This window comes from Pinus tabuliformis, chromosome 9, assembly GCF_031772625.1.
Source record: "Pinus tabuliformis cultivar Carrire ecotype Pingquan chromosome 9, CPIR1, whole genome shotgun sequence".
In the NCBI taxonomy this organism is placed as follows: Eukaryota; Viridiplantae; Streptophyta; class Pinopsida; order Pinales; family Pinaceae; genus Pinus; species Pinus tabuliformis.
Window position 1 is genome coordinate 641,237,955 of NC_142307.1, and position 23,873 is coordinate 641,261,827.

At 33.9% G+C, this 23,873-nt stretch overlaps 1 protein-coding gene and 1 pseudogene across 1 annotated transcript; one reads left to right on the top strand and one right to left on the bottom strand.

Moving 5' to 3' along the window:
- The first annotated feature begins 751 nt into the window (after nucleotides 1-751).
- Nucleotides 752-1,403, top strand: LOC149150266 (cysteine proteinase inhibitor A-like). The gene is made up of 2 exons (XM_089440161.1): nucleotides 752-973; nucleotides 1,077-1,403. Exons 1-2 carry the CDS (start codon nucleotides 788-790, stop codon nucleotides 1,263-1,265), a joined length of 375 nt encoding a protein of 124 aa, XP_089296287.1. The 5' UTR covers nucleotides 752-787; the 3' UTR covers nucleotides 1,266-1,403.
- A 4,373-nt stretch (nucleotides 1,404-5,776) lies between these two features.
- LOC149150267 (amino acid transporter AVT6E pseudogene) lies at nucleotides 5,777-7,683 on the bottom strand (annotated as a pseudogene).
- Between the last annotated feature and the right edge of the window lie 16,190 nt (nucleotides 7,684-23,873).

Consider the following 23,873-nt stretch of genomic DNA (forward strand, 5'->3'; position numbering starts at 1 on the left):
TGCACTTACCATTCTATGCACGCAAACTCCATTTCCTACCTGCCGTCCACGCCACTATCTATTTTGTGTTGAAAGGACACTACACTTACCATTCTAAGCACGCAAATTGGCAATTTCGTGTGACATGATTATCTACCATAAGCAGGTAGAGGAATTGCTTGGATGATTAAAAGTGATTGGAATTTGGGAAAAAAAAATCAAAAAATATTGTAGAGGCATGGAATTGGATTCAGCACCATCAAAAAAATCTACAACACTTAAAATTTTGAAGTTTAACAACTATAACTTGGATTTACAAAACTCTTTGCCAGATTTTTTTTTAAATATGACTGGAATTTCATAACTTTCCTAGCAATTCTTCAGCTCGGCTACAATTAACCAACTCGAATTTTTATCGAATTATACGATGTGCGAATCGAATTTCCCTATTTTTTTCACTATTAGGACGTATCTGATAACAGTGTCAGGCAGAAAGATTATCGTAATGGGCGGATCAGACGCGGACTTTCGAAATGACGGTGAAAGAAGAGAGACGCGTAGAGGAGAGGTAGTGGGCACTCCGCTAAATATAGCGCAAAAATATGGGCGGGTGTAGCCCAAGGTTTCATTTCATTTGAGATATGCGGCGGCCTCCTTATGCTAACCACGTCGTCAACCCTGGGCAAGGAGAGCGCGTGATAGAAGGTGGGTGCCAAAAGGCTCCTCACTTCCCCGTCAGAGACGTGTGGGCACTGGGATGGTCGGTCGTGTTTGCTTTTAAAAGGAACTTCAAGAGCCGCTGTTGCCAATGTTGAACAAGATGGGCACCAGACGCACAATAATGGTGGTGGCGATTTTATCGTTGGGATGGCTCTGCGTAGTGTCGGATGCTTCTACTCGTGCTGGGGGCATCCGCGACATACCGGATGTGGAACACAATAAAGAGGTTCAAGACCTTGGACGCTTTGCTGTCGATGAATACAACAAGCAACAGGTGGTGGTCTGTGTGTATATTGTGTAAAAATTTTGTGATTTATATCCCACCAATAGGTATATGCACTTCAAAATTAATTGAGGGTTTTGTTGGCTTTGTGCAGAATGTGAGTCTTTCGTTTTGTAAAGTGGTAAAAGCGGAGGAGCAAGTAGTGGCAGGCGTGCGGTACTACCTTACAATCGAGGCCAAGGATGGCGGTAAAACGGGGGTGTATGCAGCCGAAATATTGGTGAAGGCATGGGAGAACTTCAAGCAGCTTCTTGATTTCAAGCCTGTGCAGACCCCGCATTAACAATGCTCTCTTTCCTCTACAATATCTCTTGTTTTCTTCTTTTCCGAAATTTTTGAAGGGTCACTGAATAAGAATGTATTGATGGTGTAGATTCAATTAATAATAAGCTGAATGTCTCTTTATTAATTCTGCCCAAGACTTTGAAGGCCGTCACGGCTCTGGCTTTGTAAATGTTGGTTACATTGATGAACCAAAATAACTGCAAATGCGATTGTAGCAAAATGAAAATGGAAAGTGACTTAAATATCTAAACGTCAAATTTAAATAATCTATTATCTAATTATTGATATCAAATCATAATCCAACGATTTAAAGGCACTTTGATAATCCAATTAGCAGTTGTCTATAATGCTATTTTTTGGAAGTCTTTTCGGTGGGTTTTTCTGGTCAAAATATGGCAGCAATTTATTGGAATCACAAGTTTGATAGCTAGTTTCTGCACAATCAAAGTGTCCCATGGGTTTTTCAGGGTGCTGAATCCAAATATGCAGTTAAAAAACCATTTTAACTGCAACAAATCAAGATTTAACCTCAATTTCTTCCGCCGGATTCCGTCACCGGAATCTCCAAAAAGTCGCATTATAGACAACTCAATCGAATTATCTAAGGCACGATTGTCGTTAAAACATAACGACGACATCAATAATAATTTATTATTTAATACTAGCAATTGCCCTAAAAAGTGCAAAAAGAGGCCGATAGATTTTTTAAATTAGAAAAATAGTATGGAAATTGGAAAAATGATAAAAAAATGCATTTATAGATATGTATTCAACTCATAAAAATGAAGGACCCCATAACAAAAATGAATAATATATATTATAATTTTTAAAATATAATAATTAAAAATTAAATCTTATTGTTTTGAAAAAATTATTAACAATTAATTATTTAATGATTAACATTTATGAATTCCACAATTTACTTCTCATTACGATTATTAGATTTAAAATAATATGTTTTTATCAACTAAATAAAATGGTTGGTTTTTTTTCCTTAACTTCCATTTAGTATAAAAATCATGTACTAACATTTTAATGGAATTATTTCCTTCTATTTTCATGTTAAATTTAACCTTTTTCGCATTATTTCATACATACATTTCATATATAATCATAATCATTTCTAATGATAACATATTATTTAATATTTCATACCTACATTTGATATATAGTCATTTCTAATGATAGCATATTATTTAACAATTCATGCCTAAACTGAAATTGGTCAATTTAACTTTGAGATACAATTAATTTAACTTTGGAATTAAGAGAGTTGGTCAATTTAACTTTGAGATACGTTTAATTTAACTTTGGAATTAAGGGAGTTCCATTATAATGTGTAATGGAGTGTCATTATAATGTGTAATGGAGTGTGTGGTTGAGGTACTTTTCTTTTTAATTATTAATTCTTATTATTTTTAATTCAGTTAATTTTAATATTTTTTTAATATAATATTATTTATTATTTTTTAATTGTTTTGTATTTTTTTAATACAATATTATTTTTTAATATAATATTATTTAATCCAAAATAGATTAGAGCTTACGTATACTTGTTCACAAGGGTGAAATGATGGATTTTATGATGGAGATTGGGAATAGGAGAGTTGTTCTAAATAGGGTAATCGACAATGTTCTAAATTGGCACTCAAGGTGCACAAGGGAGAATCAAAGGGTAAAAGCAAGTATGTTCTCTCAATGTTCACTTGTTTATGGAATGTTGAATCCATGTTGCAATGGGTGGAGGGATATATACTCTATTGGGAGTAGCACAACTTCATTGAGCTAGTTCACAGAAATGACACAAAAGGCTCATCAAGATCCTTCCTTATTCCAACTCTAGTTGTAGTCCATGGGAGCCAAAAATGGTTTATTCCAAACATAGAAATGCCAACTAAGGTAACATCTAACCCTATTGAAACCAATAATTACAAAAATTGCAATTGTAGTATTAGAGGAATTAATTAACGTAAATATTTGTTTTTAAATCGTGAAAGACCCTATAAACATAAACATGCCTATTACAGGTTATTAATAAGTTGTCACAAATTGTCACAATGGTGTTGTCAATTTTAAGCTAAAAGTTAAGTTGTAAAAGACCCTATAAACATAAACATGACTGTCACTAGTTATTAATAAGTTGTCACAATGCTGTTGTCAATTTTAAGCTAAAAAGTTAAGTTGTGGAAGACCCTATAAACATAAACATGACCGTCACCAAGAAAGACGAGGAGCCAGACAAGTAAAAATTAAGAAAATTGTAGGTCTGATAGACCAATTTGGTCTCAGTGGACGTTAACCACCATCATCATCATCATCATCAATAAGTTGTCACAATGGTGTTGTCAATCTTAAATTAAAAAGTAAGTTGTGAAAACCCTATAAACATAACGATGACTGTTACTAATTATTAATAAATTATCACAATGGTATTATCAATTTTAAGCTAAAAAATGAGTTGCGAAAAAGCCCCATAAGCATTACCATCCGTGATTATTAATAAATATTCACAATGGTGTTGTTAGTTTTTGTTAGTTGTGAAAAACCCCATAAACATAAAGATGAAAGTTTTTATCACAGAAGGTTAGTTGTGAAAAGCCCTATAAACAATGTCACTAGTTAGTTGTTAATAAGCTTGCAAAAATGCATGCGAGACCTGGATAGGTTGGGCTGATCGATATCAATTGTGTATACTCCACTTATGGATAGGTGATTCATTTAAAGTTCTCACTGAGACCAATGGGCACTGCCTCTGGCTACCCAGCTCTTCTTTTAGTAAAAGCAGCCCAACTTATATATTTGTATTGTTCTTTTCTTGTTATTTTATCAGCCTAATAAGGGCTGGTTGAGTCGTGGATTCTGCAGCATTGACTTTTCATTATATGTGATCGATATCAATTGTGTATGCCCCACTTATGTATAGGTGATTCATTTAAAGTTCTCACTAAACCAATGGGCACTGCCCCTTGCTACCCTGCTCTTCTTTTAGTAAAAGCAGCCCAACTTATATATTTGTATGGATATTTTCTTGTTATTTTATCAGCCTAATAAGGGCTGATTGAGTTGTGGATTCTGCATGCTACTGACGCTGATTACTACAGTTCCACGTATTGATCGTGATTACAGCAATTCACACATTAACCTAAATACTTTTTTTAGTGAATAGTTAATGACTTTGAGGCAGATAGATCAGAGGAAAGTACAGGACACCAAATTGGTGGTAAACAATAGGCATCCTGGAGCAATGCTTTAATTGTTGTATATGTGTAGATATATTGTCGATATGTGTGCATGTGTCCAATATATACAACAATTAATGATGCACTGTGAGGTGCATAATGCTGTGAAGTGGTAGGCCGTCATGGTTACACCGAGTGGTTGGGACTCATTGTTTATGCTGTTCACCTCGGTTTAAATCTCTGGATACCTACTGATGGATGATGGTGGGCTTTGCATGAAAAAATTAAGGGTTATAGTGATTACCTGGGGTTTTGATCCTGTGTCACGTGGATGAGATTTTGACTGGTTACTAATTTTGTTGGGTTAGTAAAAATAGCATGCCAACATGGTAATAAATTATCTGGAGAACGACTCTAACAAAGCAGCTACACTAGTATGTAAAAGATTGTTTCAAGAATTATATCAAAAGTATATATGAAAAAGCAACAGTAAACTTGAATTTTGGAAACGGAATCAAATCCATAGATAAGAAACAGTTATCCTTGGATGTAAAATATCATGTACAAGGAAGCACACATAATATACAGCGCTTCATGATGCAACGATTGGTCCCATGCACATAAACATGGCTATGTTTGGGTGGAATCCATCAAGCTATGGAAACAAAGGTATTTCTGCTTTGAAAATGCATCTTATATTCCATTATTAGACAACAAAAATTACATCAAGAATTATAGGCTGTGGCACCAAAGCATGAACATGCAAGCCTCCATGATTTAAAATGCCTAAAATTCGATGCAGTCAACAAATTATTTAAACCCGATGAAGGAATGTCCGTGAGTATGTATGGTACCAAACTTGAAAAGTCGATAGTGCATGCAAAGAGTCTCTCTAGGAGCAATAAAACAGGCTGCAGTGTACTAAAACTTTTGGGAATAACATGTTGGCCTCTCATATGCCTATAATGTAACTGCAAAAATATAAATATACTAAACTGGCAATACCAATGACCAAAAAATCATACCTGTGTATGATTTCAAGTCAATGAAGATTCAAGAAAGATGGTTTCTAATTTTTGCAGGTTGTTTCCCCATCCATGAATCAATCATGTTCCTTTACTCTGTTTCTCAGTTGCATATCCTCATTTGTTGAAGTTTTTCTTCCTGGGCAAACTACTATCATACTTAAAAGCATGCAACATAAAAATAACTGTAGGCCTTTAGAAGGAGATCATACTGCTTGGCTCAGAAGCTGAACAAAACAAACATTCATGTATTTGAGTAGGGTTTTTTCAACTCTAGCAAGAAGAATGCATTTTAACACATGATATCTCTCAGCTTTCAAAAAGAGTTAAAACCAATTTAAACTGCAGATTGTACAACCCAAGCAGGACACTTGGCATGAAAAAGCGAGCTATAACTCATGGAATTAGACTGTGTCTACATCCCATATTCAAGTGTTCTTGCCTGTATGCTCAATTATGTGCATGGATAAATCACAAAGTGCTTTTCAGTTCTCCTGTCTGAATCAGCAAGCCTTGAAAAAAATTAGGCTGATGAGATATAACATTATAAGAATAAGGCGCTTCCCAACATAGCGCCACTTCTAGAATATATTTAGTTATTTCCAGTGGTAAGATTTAAAAGATTTCCAAGAACTCCTATAATGCTCACAACCAATGCCATGACAAGCATAGCCCACGGGAGAATCTTCTTCCTTAATCCTAAGCTTTCCTCTCGTTGGTTGGGGTGAGACCTCAGGGCTATCAAAGCAGGAAATATGAAACCTAAAGATAGACCTGTGGTTGCTCCTGTGAACTGAAAAGCTACCCAAATATTGGGAATCAAAGTAGATCCCATGTAAAGAAAAACCAAAACAGTGATAGTCAAGATGACAAACCTCCTGTTGCTCTCAGAGAGGGGCTTCGATCCCTTGAAGACCATGCAATCCATTGTCTGCCGAAGTGAAAAATGGATCACAGGAAAAACAAGCATCAAATGGAGCACATATCCAAACCTAATAATGTTATCAAGAATGGAACTGAAAGGAATTTCAAGGTCTTTGTTAAAATTTGACGAAATATCTGAATCTGTAGATTGCCCAAATAGAAGATAACCTGATATTGCAGTAGATTCGTACACCAACACACACAGCACTGTGGTGATCCTTCCAACCCTGTTCATCTTAGCAGGCGTTCTATCCTGCATTTTGTTATAGATCGGCTGTACATTGAAATGACATATGTATGCATTGGTCATGATTGGGATTACCACGAGAAGATCCAAAATTGCCCTTTTGGACCCAACATCAGGAAGCAGCCGAGGCCTCTCGATCTTGCCTTCTATAAGCCTAACAAAGGCAATAATTGATGACAAAACAACAAAAACAACTGCAAGTGCAACAGATGCAGCAGATGTGAATTTCAATGAATCTATCTTCTTAAGAGCACAGAGAGGCGCCAGAACAAATACCATTGTGATGAAAACTATCAGTCGCCGATCGCTCCACCACCCTTCCTTTCCTGTCCATTGATCAAAAATCCCCTGGTGATGCGAAGATCCGGACATCACATCTCCCATGATAATTAAATAAACAATCATAATCCCTGCATTGTTTACAATAATACAAATCTCTGATAAAACCCTGGCAGAGTGCCCACAAACAGATTCAACAGTTTCACCATAATTAGAAGCTTTCAGGCGAACAGAAAACTCGACCAGCAACTCAATGCTTATTTCCGAGAGAATACCCATCAGGATTATCACTGCAAAGCATAATGGCAGACCCAAAACTTTCATTGTTGCAGGCAGTGCCATAATTCCTGCACCAATTACAGTCGTCGCCAGATTGAAAACTGCACTAGGGATACCAGATCCAGACGCCACTTCTGCTATCCTTGATTTTTCTGTTGACAATAGGGGTAAAGCATCACTGTCTTCCGAACGCAATGCCTTTGAGGTAACCCCATTGACAGACTTCTTGATCTCTGCCTCGTTGTCCAGCGATATGTCCTGCGTGATGGACACTGGGTTTTAGTCTGCATGCCCAGACAGATTTGTTAGTGTTTTGACAACGAAATCAGAGTCTGATACCGTGTTTGTACCGGTAGCACAACCGAGATCTGCAATTCTGGGAGGGCCCTCTTTGGGAAATGCAAGCTTCTGAAGGGCTGCCTCAAGCATAAGCTGCAATACCTGGAAGACATTCTCTGCCTGTCGGAGTTTTCGGCGTAACATGCATCGCCATTGCCCGAGTACATGTGAAGAATTCCCTGGAGATTAATGCCGCTGTGAAAGATTCACATGTTAGAGACTCCCGTTAAACAATAATCCTGGAACTCCGGCGTAAAATGGGTAACAACTCACTGTAAAATCGGCTGCAGAAACCACGTGTCAGGACGAGATTGCAGAACTCCCGATTGTGCCTCCGACGCCACGTGTCAGCATGAGGAACAAAGGGACGACGAAAGTCCCCTTCAGAGGAAGGCCTATCGGCCTAAAAATATTAAAGGATAATTACACTCATAGACATCATTTACTAGGCGTTTTTTTCCAAGTGGTTAGGCCAACTATTGGATGACATCTGTCTCGTCGTCTAAAAAGACATATGTCCTTGTCTTTGGCTGTGAACCTTCTTCCACAGATTTCTACGTGGATAGAACACGAGTAATTTTCGAGGACAACGCAGGCGCCCAACGCCTGGAGGAGGCGGACCCATCAGCCAATCAGTCGTCTTTTGGTGATGAGATATAACTAAAGAACCGAAAACCAATGGGTGTTTTCCATGTGCGGGCAAAAACAGAGGGCACTGATATTATGGATATAATTTGAATGAAATGAAATGATATTTTAGAGTATATGAGATTAAAAATAGTTTATGGTATTATAAGGTTTTTTTTCACTTTTGTAATTTAATATTTTTTTTATTTAAATTGACGATGAGTTGATCTAATTTTCCAACAATTTTTTCCGCTGTTAATATATTATCATAATATTTTCATAATTTTCTCCGATGGCTTGAATGCAATACATTCAAAAATGAAATGATTTTCAGATTCCACTGCCCTAGTTTTTTTTTTTCATTTCTGTAATTTAATACTTTTCTTATTTAAATGGATGATGAGTTGACCCAATTTTCCAACAATTTTTTAGCTAAAAACGCAATGCCAAGAAACTGCTGTTAACATATTCTCATAATATTTTCATAACTTTCTCCAATGGCTTGAATGCAATACATTAAAAAATGAAATGATTTTCAGATTCCACTGCCCCAAACTTGTAAAATGTATACTGGTTCTTCCCAAGTTTCTTTAGATCTTTTCTACGGTCATGTTTCACACCTAACTTGATGCGACTTAATTCTTAATCAAACAATAAAAACCTTTACCCTCCATTAAATACTAATTCCAATAAACCCTTTTTGTTGTTTATCACTCATAGTAAACATATAAGTGTTACTTAAATCTGTGTGAGTACATGTGGCCGAACGGCCCCGAGAGTGTATAGTATTTTCTGTGTTCCTGCATGGTTTCCCCCAAATTCAACTCCATAAACCATGGGCTTTTGTTGCTGCGTAGAGTGAATCAAATGGCGAGCCTCTTTGTTTATTGGTTCAAAGTGTCACTCATGTTTACACTTCCCGCCGTGTTGTGTAGCAACGTATATCCATTTTTTAAATAATTCAAATAAACTGTCAATTATTTTGACGAAATTTACCAACAAAATAAATTTCACCAACGAATCCAATTTTTGCATCGCCTTAATCTTATTAAGGTTTTGGTCCCCGCGCTTTGCAGCGAGCACTTTTTCCACTGAAACATTTCACGAAAATATATAGTGTAGCAGAAATAAAAATAATAAACCGTATTCCAGAATCAAAGATCGAATAAATTGTATTATCGAAAAGATTGTATACGTAATTTATATATTGCATTCTTAAAATTGAAAAGGAAAAGGGTGTAAGGGAATGGTTTAAAAATGAAATTTTATGCAGTGTCACTGATTTATGGTATCATGTCTTGTTAGGTAAGAAAGAGTTAGTACAGTGTATCTTTCGGTCAAGCAAGAAGATGGCCCCGCGGAAAGGGAAAAAGGTTTCAAAACATGAAGAGGGAACCAGTAAAAATCCGAACAGGAGAGAAAATAAAGTGGAGGCAGAGCATAGGATGTACATGATAAATGCTTACATCGCATGGAACTCTCTCGAGAGGAGATAAATGGTTGGGAAAGAAAGCTGAAATCAATTAGCTCCAACCAGGAGGTGTCAGACCCAGGCAACAGGCGCAGCCGTAATTCACTCTTTAATAAGTCGCTTCAACGTTATTGGATAATGAAGCATGTAGTAGCTAGAGCTATGGAAATGAATCAGACAGTCCGCGAGGAAGAAGATGAGGGAAGGAGGCAGTGGGATGAACAGATACGGAACCAGACTCAGGAAGAGCTGATACGGAACCAGAGTCAAGAAGAGCTAGAAAACATTAAGTCAGTGCTTATTAAGGAAATAGCGGAGGTACAGATTCAGGCCTCTCGCAACAATCTCATCCTAGGACGAATGGAACAGATGCTGTGGGAGATGAAATGGGTAATGGACAAGCAAAACAAGCTCCCTGGATCAAGCGCCAAGGAGCCTGTCCCGATTATCTCTTCAGATGAGGACTGATGCAGCATGTTAAGTCTGTTAGTGTTTTTTGATGTTAAAAACTGAATTCTGATGTTTTATCATAGAATAAAAGTTAGGCTAATGAGTAGAGCTCGGAAGAGCAGAAAAGTTAGAAACACAGAGATGAACATTTTCTAATTTTGGTCTGGATTTAATATAGACAAGTGGTTGCCTGGTTTCCTTCGGGCAGCTTAACCACCTAGAACATATGATGGATGGATATAAATTTTGATTTGGAAATATAGATAGCAGCTCTACCAAAGTTAACAAAAATAAATAAAAATTGAAAAGATTGTAATATCTGTTCTCTATAAATATTTCATATAAAAGGAAAAGCTAATAATAATAATAAATTTAATAGCTACCAATTCACTTTTTTAATGGGTTAATAATTTTTTTTTTTTTTTTTTTTTTTTTTTTTTTTTTTAATATAATGTGAAAAATAGTCAATAAAATAATAATTTCAAGTTAATAAAACTATAATTTCCAAAATTGAATATATATGTATGTGGAGAAATTAAATATATTATTTCATAAGAAATATATTTAAAATATTTTAGCATTTCTAGGATGAGGATGATTAATAACCTCATGGAGGTAATAGGGCCTCAAATCACCATTCTATGCAAGAACAATTATGCAGCTTAATAGTATATCTGAGATAATAAGAAGGTGGTTTTGCTATTACCTAGAATTTTTTGGTGGTAAAAAGAAAATGAAAAGGATTTGGGAAACAACTGTAAAAATGGTATGGTGGAAAATATGGATGGCAAGAAACAAAATCATATTTCAAAATGAGAAAACAAATAGTATTAAAGTTTCAACCAGGATCATAGTTCTCACATGAGAAATCCTCAAGGCTAAATAGATAAAGAGGATACCAATTTAGACCCTCTTTGATTGGGTCAACTAATTTAACATATCTTCTTCACCAATGCAGATCATAACCCCCAAAGAGCACTCTAAAATCAGAATAATGGGAAAATACTTTAAGAAATAAGTATCTACTCATAAAAATTGCATCCTATTTTTTGATGGGTAGCAAAAGGAAATCCAAGGATGGAAGGAACTAGAGAGATGGTCTTTTATCCCAAGAATCAACTGCAATAAGAATATGCTTGGGGATTATAATAGATAACCAATAATGTTTCTAAAGCCTACACTCTCTTTCAAGGGATTAAGCAAGCTATGGAAATGAATTCTCAAGAAATCACTATGATAAGAGATTCCCTCCTTATCATATCAAGGAGAATAAAAAAATACTCTCCCCTAGGATATACGACTTGCTTAGATAAACACAAGAAATGTCAAGATCTTGAATCATACCTCAAGATCCCACATCTAACATGCGTTGAGAGTAAATACCTCTAAAGAACAATCCAATCATTGGGATTTTCTCTCCAAGGGAAGGCTTGAGTGGGATGGTCGACTAGTATATGAGTCTGCTCCTAACCTATCTAATGGCTTTCATAAAAAGGAGGCTCTAGGACCCCCTCTCTGTGTGTTCCATGGACTTTGAAGGCACATATAGATGTCTTGATTTAGAGACGATGCCTAGAAGTTTCACTATCAATGTAAAAGGGTGTGTATCAATCATGCTAAGGCAGGTTTTGTATTTCATCATTCTTTATTCACTCAGAAGGAAAACCGATGCATTGAATTAGTATTGAACATGGAGTTTTCAACTTATTGGCTTTATAAGGAGGGAGAGTTCCATTATTATGTGAAGTAAAATGTTAATTTACTAATTATGTATGACGAAGATAGTACATAAGTGGTATGATATGGTAAAGTGGTGGTGGTTGGTGAAGAATGATTGTTGTTCAAGAGGAGAAGTTATTGATGGACCCGTCGTTGGTTTTGTGGGCTTAATTATCTTGGTTACTCATCTTTTGGACCTATGATTCAAAGCTAAACCTAGGTCCTCCCTATTTTTCATTCAATTGCGTATTTGCATTAGGATATATTATTGGGCCCCTCTGTGGCAATCTATTATTATTCATGCTTTTGGTTTTGCTCTGTTTGTTGGTCTAAGATACTACTATGTTCCTATACCAGCAGTTACTAACAATGCCTCTAATGGCGCTCACCGTCGTGATCTTGTTAAGGCTGAGGTTAGGCGATTTTACAGTTATTTGCAGTTCACCTTTCAGGACAAAAAGTGTGCAGAGGAAATTCATGATATTGTCAAGAGAATTCTAGACATAAGTAAGGCACCCAATTCTCAGGCTACAACTATCGTCTGGATTTTCATGCATCTCTCCCTTAGTCATCCCTTGGTCAAAAATTTGAAATCAGATTTTATACAGGTAATAGATGTTTCGCTTTATACTCTCGGTCAAACATAGTCACTATTCATTCCTCACCTTCAAAAAAATTTACCAAGAGACCGATTTGGAAAACCCCATGAGTGGTAAAGGAAGTTGCAATGACCTTAGGAATTCTTTGAGATGTTTATTCCATGACAATGTCATTGATTACATGAATTGAATCCATGGAGTTATTTATTAAACATATTACAGTGTCATTATTCCGTCATAGTGTCATTATCCAAGGATATATTCTTGGAAATATTGTGTCATATTTTATGGATTGTTGGTTTCCTAATGGTGTAATCATTAGTATCAAGTCTGTAAACGAGACACTGTGAAAAACTAGGTGAAACTCTCCCCAAAATTTTGTAACATTCAAGATCAAAATAAATAAATATTGTATTTATGTTTTTGAATAGGAATTGATTTCCATGCGTTCAAGTTATGATTTTGGCTTCTTACTACTTTAAGTTATCAAGATTCTTTTCATTTAAATTAAGATAAATTTGTATGAATATATATATATATATATATATATATATATATATATATATATATATATATATATATATAATTAAACCCTCACCAGAATTTTATAACAAAATTTTACCATTCAAAATACGAAATATTGTGTTTAACAAAATTTTACCATACAAACCCCCGATCGGGATGGAGAACAGGGTGTTTGAGGACGACAACAGTGATTATGAAAAGGCAAGGAGTATTGGCGGCGGCTGTAGGCATAATACCGAAACCCCAAACAAAATAATGATGATCGAGCTGGCGCACGAAACAAGGAACCAAAATGGGAAAGGTGGTGTAAGGATGATTAGAAAGAATGGAGGTGGCAAAGGTAGAATGAGCAGAGTTAAGAAAAGACAGTATATGAAGGTGATGGCAGGCATAAGAAAGGGCAATTCCGCTGGGAAGAAGAGGGAGCTGATCGTGGTGCAGACTGCAAGAATCTCCAGGAAAGCGAATGCTCTCGGGTATGTGCCTTCTGAATTCCCTGCTCCTCTATTATCCATTCCTGTAGATAGTATGGATATGCAAGATTACTGCAAAATCCCTGATAGTTTGAAGGGTGGGAGGAAACCAAGCCAACCTTCGGCACCCAGAGGTGAGAGCATGAAGGGTTGGCTTCAAGAAGAGAGCCTCGGGGAAAAGAAAAAAGATAGCAGGGAATGTAGTATTAGTGAAGCTGTGTCAGGCAATGCAGTGTTAAGGAATGAACTGGCATGAAATCAAAACGATAACCCCACGGAAGGTACAGAAGTGGAGAGGGGTAGCGGAAGCCCAAAACTTAAGGCCATGACCCATTATCTGACCTAGATGACAGAGGGCCTTATCCATCTACTTTATAGTGAGAATGGACACCATAACCAGACTCAAAATAAAGAAAGAATTCGCAGAAGAGACGAAGGCGATACCAATCAGGAACCAGTAATTAAAGAAGGGAATAAGAAGTTTAAAAAGCTGACTCCTGAAATTGGTGACTGTGTACAGGAGAGGAAAGGAAAACAAATGGCATGCATGGGTCGTGGTCGTGGGCGTGGTGGTAGAGGTCGCCCCAAGCAAAACTACCAGGAAGAGAGGCAAAATGAAAGCCAGGGAAATCGAGGCAGAGGAAGAAGGACCACTCAATCTGTAGCCCAGGAAGCAACACAAGCATATCAAGAGGGAACGAATGAGAACATTAGAAGGATTATACAAAATTTAGAATCCGATGTTCTGGAAGATCAGTCCTCGTCTGAGACTGAGGAATGGGTAGATTTGATCAGGGACCCAGGAAACACGAGGGCAGGAAGACCCTATACAGGCAGTCCTTGCACATTTACTGGGTGCTCAAATGTCTTCTGGCGAAAGCCATGGAATAGGTAGCTACAGAAATGACTGAAATTGCCAATGGGGTACCCAATCTACAAAAGGAGATGAAAAACTTTCAGACTATTATGATCAGGCAGAATGACAAGCTTGAGGAGATGGCTCAGGTTCTGTCCCGGTTTACAGGCGTCGACACAACTCAGGAGGGACGAATGGACATCGCAAAGGATACTGACCAGAACAAGGAAACCAGGAAGAAATGAGGCCTTATGGTTCTGCTTAAGTGTTTTAATTTTTCCTTTTCTAAGTTTTAATGCATATCAATAGCTTAATAGGTAGTTTTTGGTGTTCTGTACACATAGCTGGTATGGTGAGACTTGCAAAATTTTGTTTTTGGAAAGCATATAATAGACTAAGGTGGCCAACAGACCTGGTTTCCCTTCGGGGCAGGTTGAGGCCACTGAAACAGTGTATCTGGTCTTTCGTTTTAATATAAATAGAGAAAAAAGGCACCATCTTTACCTACAAAAAATAAAAAAATTTACCATACAAAATATTGTGTTTGGGTTTTCAAATGTGAATTGGCTTCCATGGGTGCAAGTGATGATTTAGAATAATGCCAGTGTTTGGCTTTTTTATTATCTGATGTTAACAAGATTATTTTCATCTTTTCTCAATACTTTATTATTAAAAGTGAAATTAAATTAAATTTATATTATTATATAATAAAAATATATTTTAAATATATATCAATTCTAATTAAATTAAGTAAATCAATATAAAAAAATATCAATTCAAAGAATACAAAATTTAAATCCCTAAAAACATAATCTTACAATGAATTAATATAATAAATTATTATTAAAAAAATAATAAAAAGTAAAATAACATTAAAAACAAAATAATATATATCAAAAGAATATCAAAATTATATATATATATATATTAAGCAAAATCTTTCTGTAGAAATCACATAAAAGAAATTTTTGGCCTACGAATCAATAAGTTTTGACATATATGTGTGTGTGTTTTTGAATCACTTTTAAGTGGTAACATTAAAATTAATTGATATAATAAATAGTTATTAATGAAATTTTAATAAAAAGAAAAGAAAAGAAAAAGAAAAATATTATAATTGATTTCTAGTATATATCAAAGATAAATTATATAAATTTATTAATTAATTAGAAAATAAATTTAATGGAAAAAATAAATATTATTTTCATATAATTTTCATATAATTTATGTAATAAAATTAAAATATATATTATATATAAGTTTTTAATTAATAAATATTATGATAAATTTTAAAATATTAATTTTATATAAGTATTTTTATTTTATAAAATTATAATAAGAATTAATATAAAATTAATGATAAGATTTAATTTACAAATAACATTTTTAGTAATTACAAATTAAATAAGTGTTTTAGTGAGAGCATTCCATATACAAATAGATACTTTTTCCATATAACATTGGATCTCACTTTAGCTCAATTTAGAAAGAATATATATGTTCTCATTTTGAAAAGGTTTCATGTGTATAAAATGTATAAACTAATATTAAAATATTATGAAATATTCATGCTAATTTAAAATTAATTTTTGTAACATATTTTATTATGAACAAATAGGAAATGATAAAAGAAGTGATAATTATGGTTTTTAATTTACTTGTAATTATGTTGATGGACAATTTTCCCTATAAAAATTCCTCAATTAATAGAATATATATCATTTTAAACACATTAAAAAGATACCAAAAAAACCTTAAATTTTAAACTCAAAATATAAAACTAAAATATAACTTCTTCAATTTAAAAAACCTACATTTAAAAAAACAAAAAAACACTTAAATTTAAAAACCAAAATACAACTTTTTCAACTTAAAAAACTATCGATATCGTTTTACACTTTTGGAACAATTATTAGTTAAATAATATTTAGATTTGACATTCTTTAATTTAGAAATTTTAAAATTACTAAATAATCATATTTCTGCTACAAATAAATTATTTTAATACAATGACTATCTCTAGATTAATTGAATTTAATAATTTTTTTAGTCTGGAGTTAGGTATTCTTTTAAGGAGATTTGTAGTTATTTTATTCTAATGAGATTTGAAAGGTAACATAAATATTTTATTACAAATTAAATTTAAAAATGTTTTAATTCAATATCAAAAAAACACGCCAGCCTTTTTATATTTGAAATATAATTAATATATAATATTTAAGAAATATTAATTATAAAATATTTTAATTTGTTAAATATAATATTTTAATATTTATAATATTAATTTTAAATAAAATAATTTTAAATCAATTTTATATATAATGATGGTAAGGAGATGTAATTTTACTAAGAAGATAAAAAATTATGTAGAATTTTAGAAAAGTAAGAGATTATTAGGAGGAAAAAAAAATTATTTTTATTTTCAAAATGCATTAAAAAAAGATTGTAAGATAATCGTAGTTTTATTGATTTAAAAGAATGTAAATAGTGCAACAAATATTTTGAAAACTAGATTGAATGTGAATCTTCAACCCTTTTAGTATCTCAAAAGTGATAAACTCTTTCATCTCTTGTTATTTTGGGAATTGATCAACACCCATAGTGTTATATAAGGTAATCCATTTTAAATAAAACTAGTCCAAATATTTAAATTAAATGACAAGTAAACATTGATAGGCATCTAACCTTACCTAATACATTTCATATTACTAATATTTAAAAAATCATAAAAAATAACTAAGTTATAACTTTCGTTATTATTATTATTATTCTTATAATCAACATGGATCCATTATAACTTTGGATTTACCAAGGGCACAGAGGGATCAAATCTAGATGTAAACCTATTTTTTAGTATAAAACGTAAAAAAAAAAGATTTTCAACTAGAGAGTTTTTATTCTTTTAGGAGATTTGGAGTGAAAATGGATCTATGTTGGTTTTGAACAACACACTAATAAAATGATTTGACTATAAGAAATATATCTAGATGCAAACCTATTTTTTAGTATAAAACCTAAGAAAGGTTTTCAACTAGAGAATTTGTATTCATTTAGGAGATTTGGAGTTAAAATAAATCTATGTTGGTTTTGAGCAACAAACTGATAAAATGATTTAATTACAAGGAATATTTTATGTTGATTTAAATATATTTTTAAGCAAATCTTTTGGTGACCGCCATATAAGTTTATAAACCCAAAAATCCTTATATGGAAGGTCAGATTTCAGGACCGATTGAGATGGTTTTAACGATTCATTCATGGAACTGAAAGCGATTCGTGCCACGTCACTCCCTGTCTTATCTTCTAAAGTTGTCGCTCTGTTATTACACGTTCTGTTTGACCACCAAAACATTGAACGCAATTTAGAGTTTAGAGCATGCACGCGATTCAAACTTTTGAACGTGCGCCAGTTGACACCCATTGAGATGGTTTGAACCGTCGTTATTCATCTTCTCACTGCCACGTCAATCCCCCTCTCTCCTATCGTCCTGTACGCAATTAGTTTCGCATACAATCGGCCAACCTAAATGCATGAACTCAATTCACTTTGAAGCGTGCACCATTCGATCCCGGTAGCTTCGCTTGCAAACTACAGTTAATTCTATGAGAGGAAGAGCGAATGGTACTAGTGAGCGTTGCAATTTAAACAGGCTCTGGTGCATATTAGGAAATATATTTTTTTTTTGTTTGTTAAGCAGTTTTAGTCTTCTAGAAATTACATCATGCTTGACTTGTGGCTTGCAAATAATATGGGATGCATCCAGTTTGGGTCACACCAACTCTTAACATGGTTGGATTTTTGTCCACCGAATAAATTAACACTACACCCTATCACTATCTATTTTACTCCCCTTGAGCCACACTAGGAAATATATTATTATTATTACTATTTTAATAATTATTATTAGAATATGGATTATTGTTTTTTTAAATAGTTAATTATGTTGGAGACAATTATCACTTGCTGCTATCCATTAATGTAGGTTGAATCATTATTGTTATTCAAAAGAAACCACACCACAACATATTTTCCAATGTTAGCTTGTTAAGTCCCCTAAATTTTGTTGAAAGAAGTTGGCATTGATGTCAAAGGGTGTCCAAACTAAAGAGAAAGCTACATATTCAAATAGCACATTTCCAAATATTGTTTTTAGATTTTTGATGCCCTATTTGGATACCCTATCTTTAAATGAATTTTTACTCCTTTTACCTAGCTCAAATAGAAGTATAACATATATGGTTGAAAATTTTATTCAAAGACCTTTCCAACAATACATAGCACACCCTCTAACACTTCATGCTTGAGGAGAAATGATTTTTGGATTCGCGATGCCCAATTTGGATACCCTATTTTTTAATCCATTTTTACTCCATTTAACTAGCTCAAGTGGAAGCATAACATATATTGGTTTGAAATATTATTACAACACCTTTCCAACAGTATATGACATTCCCTCTAACTCCTCACGGTTGAGGAGAAATGGTTTTTTGAATATTCACTATACATTTTGACAGTTGCACAAGCCAGTCCAACCAAAAGACAAGTCAACCCAACTAGTGGACAAATCGAATCGGTCTAGACCTTGAATGCACTATAAATAGGTCAACAATGAGCATTTCAAGTCATTCACTCAAGAAAACTTGGACCTGTTCAAATAAGCAAAGAAAAGAAGAAATTCTAAGGTTCATACCTCATGAGTTAGAAGTGAAGAGGAGTTGGTTTGGAGAGACTTTGTGGGGAAGGATTTTTGGTACACTTTTTGAAGGTTTAAGTCCTAGTTTGGGGCCTATTGAGGTTGAGTTCTCATAATGAGGTTGAGATCAAGGATCGTTTTTTGAGGGAATTTTTGTTGCTAAGAAGGCCGTGTTTGGGGAATTGGGTTCCTATGTGAAGGATAGAGGAGTAGTTATCAGGAGGGTAGACTTTCTTTGACTAATATTGACTCTTACACAAGCTTTGGTGCTAATAAAATAAGGAGTTGGTGTTGATAAACCAGGGACTTGGTTCTTCCTTTTAGTTGATGTTAATAAATTAAGAAATTGGTGCTTCCTTTCAATTGGTGCTGATAAACCAGGGAGTTGGTGCTAATAAATTTGAAGGTACTCTTTATATATATTAATAAAATAATTATTTAGTTTTCTACTACTTTTGGCTTCCACTATAATTGAATATTCCAACAATTGGTATCAGAGTGGGTTCCTTCATAAAGAGTTTGACCACTGGAAGGTATATCTCAGTAAGACTCATGGACTAGCAAGCAGAATACACCAAACATGGTCTACCATTGTTGATGGAAAGAAATATTCCTTTCGGAGCATAAGGATGAGATTGTTATTACAAGCACAGGGAGTTGATGTTTGGAAAGTTGTTCTAAATGAATATAATGTACCATGCTCTGCTCCAACAGACTTGATTGAAAGAAGACTTTATGAAATTAATTCAAAGGTTATGTATTTCATTCTAGGTGGACTGAAAGGATCAGAAATTTTCAAGGTTATGCATCTTTAGAGGGGCCAAGCTTCAAACTTATAGAAGACAATTTGAACATCTATAGATGACAAAAGATGAAGACATTGCAACTTACTTTCTTCAATTTGATGAGATCATGAATATTATGAGAGGACTAAGAAGGAAAATTGTAGATATAGTTATCGTTCAAAATATACTAAGATCTCTCCTAATGAGCTTTGATTCTAAAGTCTCATATTTAAAAGAAAGACAAGATATAGCTACATTGAATATGGACGAACTACATGGAATTCTTATAGCATATGAAATGAGGACAAAATATGAAAATCCATCTAAAATAGAAGTAGCTTTCAAGGTCTCCAAGAAGACAAGGAAGAACAAGCAAAATTAAAAAACAAGCTCTAGGTGTAGTGATGATTCATATGATGAAGAAGTCAATTTTGTGAGAAAGTTGAAAAGAGGAATTGGAAAATATAAAGTTAAGATTCCTTTAAAATGTTTTGAATGTGGTAGAATTGGTTACTATGCTTCTAAATGTCCTTTTGTAAACAGGTCAGATAGTGATGAAGAAGAAAGTTATAAGAAAGAAAATAAATAAAAGAAAAAGGGAAATATATTCAAGAAAATACTATATTCAAGAGAATGAAATAACTCATATAATGAACATGATGATAATGACCATGATTCTGACGGAGTTTTTTCATTGCATTAGATACTCGTAATGAAACTCCTAAAAACTATGAAGGAAATCATTAAGAAGGAGAAGGAGAAGTGGATCTTGAGGTAGAATTGATTAGTGCCTTAAATGATCTTAGAATAACAAGGAAAAAAAAATCTAATACTCAAGGAAGAGGTAAACAAACTAAAAGAATGTTTACAAAGTCCCAATATGAACTTTAAAGAGACCAAGCATACTATCAAAAATCTGAAAGTACAATTAGAAGAAGCCAAAGTGAAACACTCAAGAGATAGTTGGAAGAGAAAGAGAGAATAATTGTAAATCTAGACGATGAGATAATCTCCTTGAGGAAGGAATTGTGGAATAAGGATATCCAACAAAACTTTGACAATAGTACCATAATACTAGATGAAATAATCAACAACTAGAAACCATTCAATGTTAGGTTTGGACTAGGAGATAAACAAAATAATATTGATAACAGTTCAAGCTCTATGATGACAAGAAATGAACCAAAGCAAGGAAGCTATGTTGATGCACTCAAGGGTCCTATCAAGAAGAAAGATTACAAGTCGCTAAAGAAGAATTTACAAAAACTAGCAATGAAGAAGATTATAGAAGAATATCATGGCTTAAGAAGGATGACACCATCAAAAAGACCACCTACACTCAAGTACCAAATTCTTTTTCTTGGAATGCGTTATTATTGCTATATTTTTTGGCATAAAGATATCCATTGTAGACATGTGCAAGGTGTAGAAATATAAGAAATAGATATGAAAATAATAAGAACTACTATGAAGGTAGTTATGATAAAAAAAAGTCATGAGGTTTTCAACATAAATCATAACAGTGTTGGTGCTCTTAGTTATGAAAATGAATGTTACAAATGAAATAATTTTGGAAAAATAGCAAAAAAATGTAAAAGAAATTTGATAGTTCCTTCAAGGGAAACAAGGAAGGTTATTGTCCATCATATGAGGGAAAACCAAGAATTTGTAAAATGAAGTAGGAAGATTTGAAGTTTGAGGAATGTAGGTTTGATCTATAAGCCCAAAGCAAAAGAATTCAATGGTATATTGATAGTGGGTGCTCAAATTATTAGACTGGAGACAAAACCAAATTTGAAACATTGATGTACGTTGTGCTTGGTTTCCTATGAGTCCCAAAAACACCTTCCTTGTAGTTGGTTTCTTCCTACGAGTATACAAACAAATGAGTGGTGTTAGTAATCAAACATGGACTAACAAAGCATTGAATGGAATGGAAACAATGAATAAACAAGACTAAACTAAAACTAGACTAAATAACATAAAACAAGTTTGTGAAGCAAACAAAAATTATAAAGCAGTAGGAAAAGGATCATCTTTATTGGTTGTTAGTCGTGGAAGAGATACAAATAAAGTATCAAAGACACTTGAAGAGATTTGTTTGAGAAATGGTACTCAATAGCTCTCAACAAGGATGTCCCATTCTCAATCTCTTTTGTAAGTTCTTACTCTCTCAAAGAAGCATAGAAAACTATCTACAATGGTGGAATTCTCCTCAAAATGGTACGTTAAATTGCTTTGGAGCAATTTTGGTAATATAACATTTCATAACTTTTTTGGCTCTCAATGCACTTGCATTTATAGGAATTTTGAACACTCCTTCCCTCCTTTGGCTCATCAAAGAGGTTGTTGCCTCATAAATGAGATGAGAGCTAACATCCTCTTTCCATTAAAGCTTCTTGGGGCTCAAGGCCTGAATGGTTTCTACTTTCAGCTTGTTTGTGGATTAGGTTTTGTTGGAGAATTCACTGAAGATCCTCTAACTTATGATTTCTAACAAAAGAAAACATCTTATAGCTTTGTGTTTTATTTTGTGCAGTTTCATCTTCTCAACATTGTTCTTTTCTCGTAGTGAGTAATGTATCTTTTCCTATTCATTATTTTATCACAAGCTCCCTAGTTGTATTTGTTGCAAAATGTATAAGCTATGTTCGATGTTTGTTTCCAGGATTCCAAAGATTTGAACCGCTTAAAATGTTTGAATATGTAGGACAGTTTTTTGTTCCTAGATACAATGGATTTCATAGGTAGTGTGGGACGTCTATTTAGTGTGTTAAGAAGCTCCAATTGTATGAAACCATGCTTCCATCTAATTCGATGCATAAAATTTGGGGCTTAACAAAGGAGAAAACACTATGAGCACCCTTGGACTAGTTGTGCTTATTGTGTGGTTGTTTGTGGTTTTGATCATGAATTCAAGATATACGGCAAGCCTAACTTCAATCCTCTATGTACAAAAATTATCACCAAAAATTAAAGGAATAGATAGTTTGATAACAAGTGACGCTCCTATAGGATATCAGGCAAGATCCTTTGTAAGAAACTATTTAACAGAGGAGCTAGGTATAGCCCCATCAAGACTCATCCCCCTCGCTTCTAAACGAAGATATGTTGAAGCATTGTCTCTGGGAACAAACAATAGATGGGTGGATGCAATTGTAGATGAGCTTCCTTATGCCCAGTACTTTCTATCAACTCAATGCAGATTTGCAATTATTGTCAGCAATTTACTAGAAGTGGATGGGGTTTTGTAAGAAAACTCTCATTTACTAGATGCACCTATTTTTGGCTGAGATTTCTCATAGCCTATTAATTATTTTCCTTTTGATATGGGATTTCTTTTTTTATTTACAAATTTAAGGACCACTGTTTTGAAAAATTTCAATTTGTTTCGCAAAGTGTTCGCAGCGAAAAATTAACATGTCAACAGCAATTCTGACACTGTTAGAGACTGGTGAGCTTCAGAGAATTCGTGATAAATGCTTAATTCAAAGTGGATGCACCTTAGATGATGATTAACTTGAATCCAATCAACTAGGCCTGAAAATATTATGGGGTCATTTCCTGATTAGTGGAGATGCATCCTTCATTTCCATCTTTGTATTTATGTCGTAGGATTTTTTAATTCATTATTCAACCTTGAAAATTTGATAATGAAGATGGTGATGTCTCCGAATATCATTGCTTTTTTTCTAGGAGTTCAAAAGTTCTACAATCATTTGCTAGTTATATTGACGAGAAAAAATTTGATGCAAGAGAAAAGAAGAGACTTAAGAGGAAATGGATGGAGAACCAAGCTAGTGTAGGAGATTGGCACCAATCCAATACAAGGTAATTAAAGGGTAAATAAAAGCTCCCTTCGCTTTACATACTCGAAGAACCCTATACTAGACAAAGGGATTGACGACAAGGAAAAAATGGTTTCCACGTGTTGAATTTTGATGGGAGGGAACGACGAAAATTGAGTGAGGAGATTAGCTAGGCTGAATAATGTTTGCCCAACCAAATCCATAGAGAAAATGCATTTTGGCATAAATATGGAAAAATAAATCACATAACAAGAAAATTAAAGTCTAATTAAATAGTCTTAAATCAATTAGAAGTTCAAAATATCAAATTTAATAAAATATGAAAT

What these genes read in the sequence shown, in the direction of transcription:
- LOC149150266 (XM_089440161.1), top strand. Translation starts at nt 788, where the DNA reads ATGTTGAACAAGATGGGCACCAGACGCACAATAATGGTGGTGGCGATT. An exon ending in ATGAATACAACAAGCAACAG is followed by an intron (nt 974 to 1,076) that starts GTGGTGGTCTGT and finishes GGCTTTGTGCAG; the next exon opens with AATGTGAGTCTTTCGTTTTG.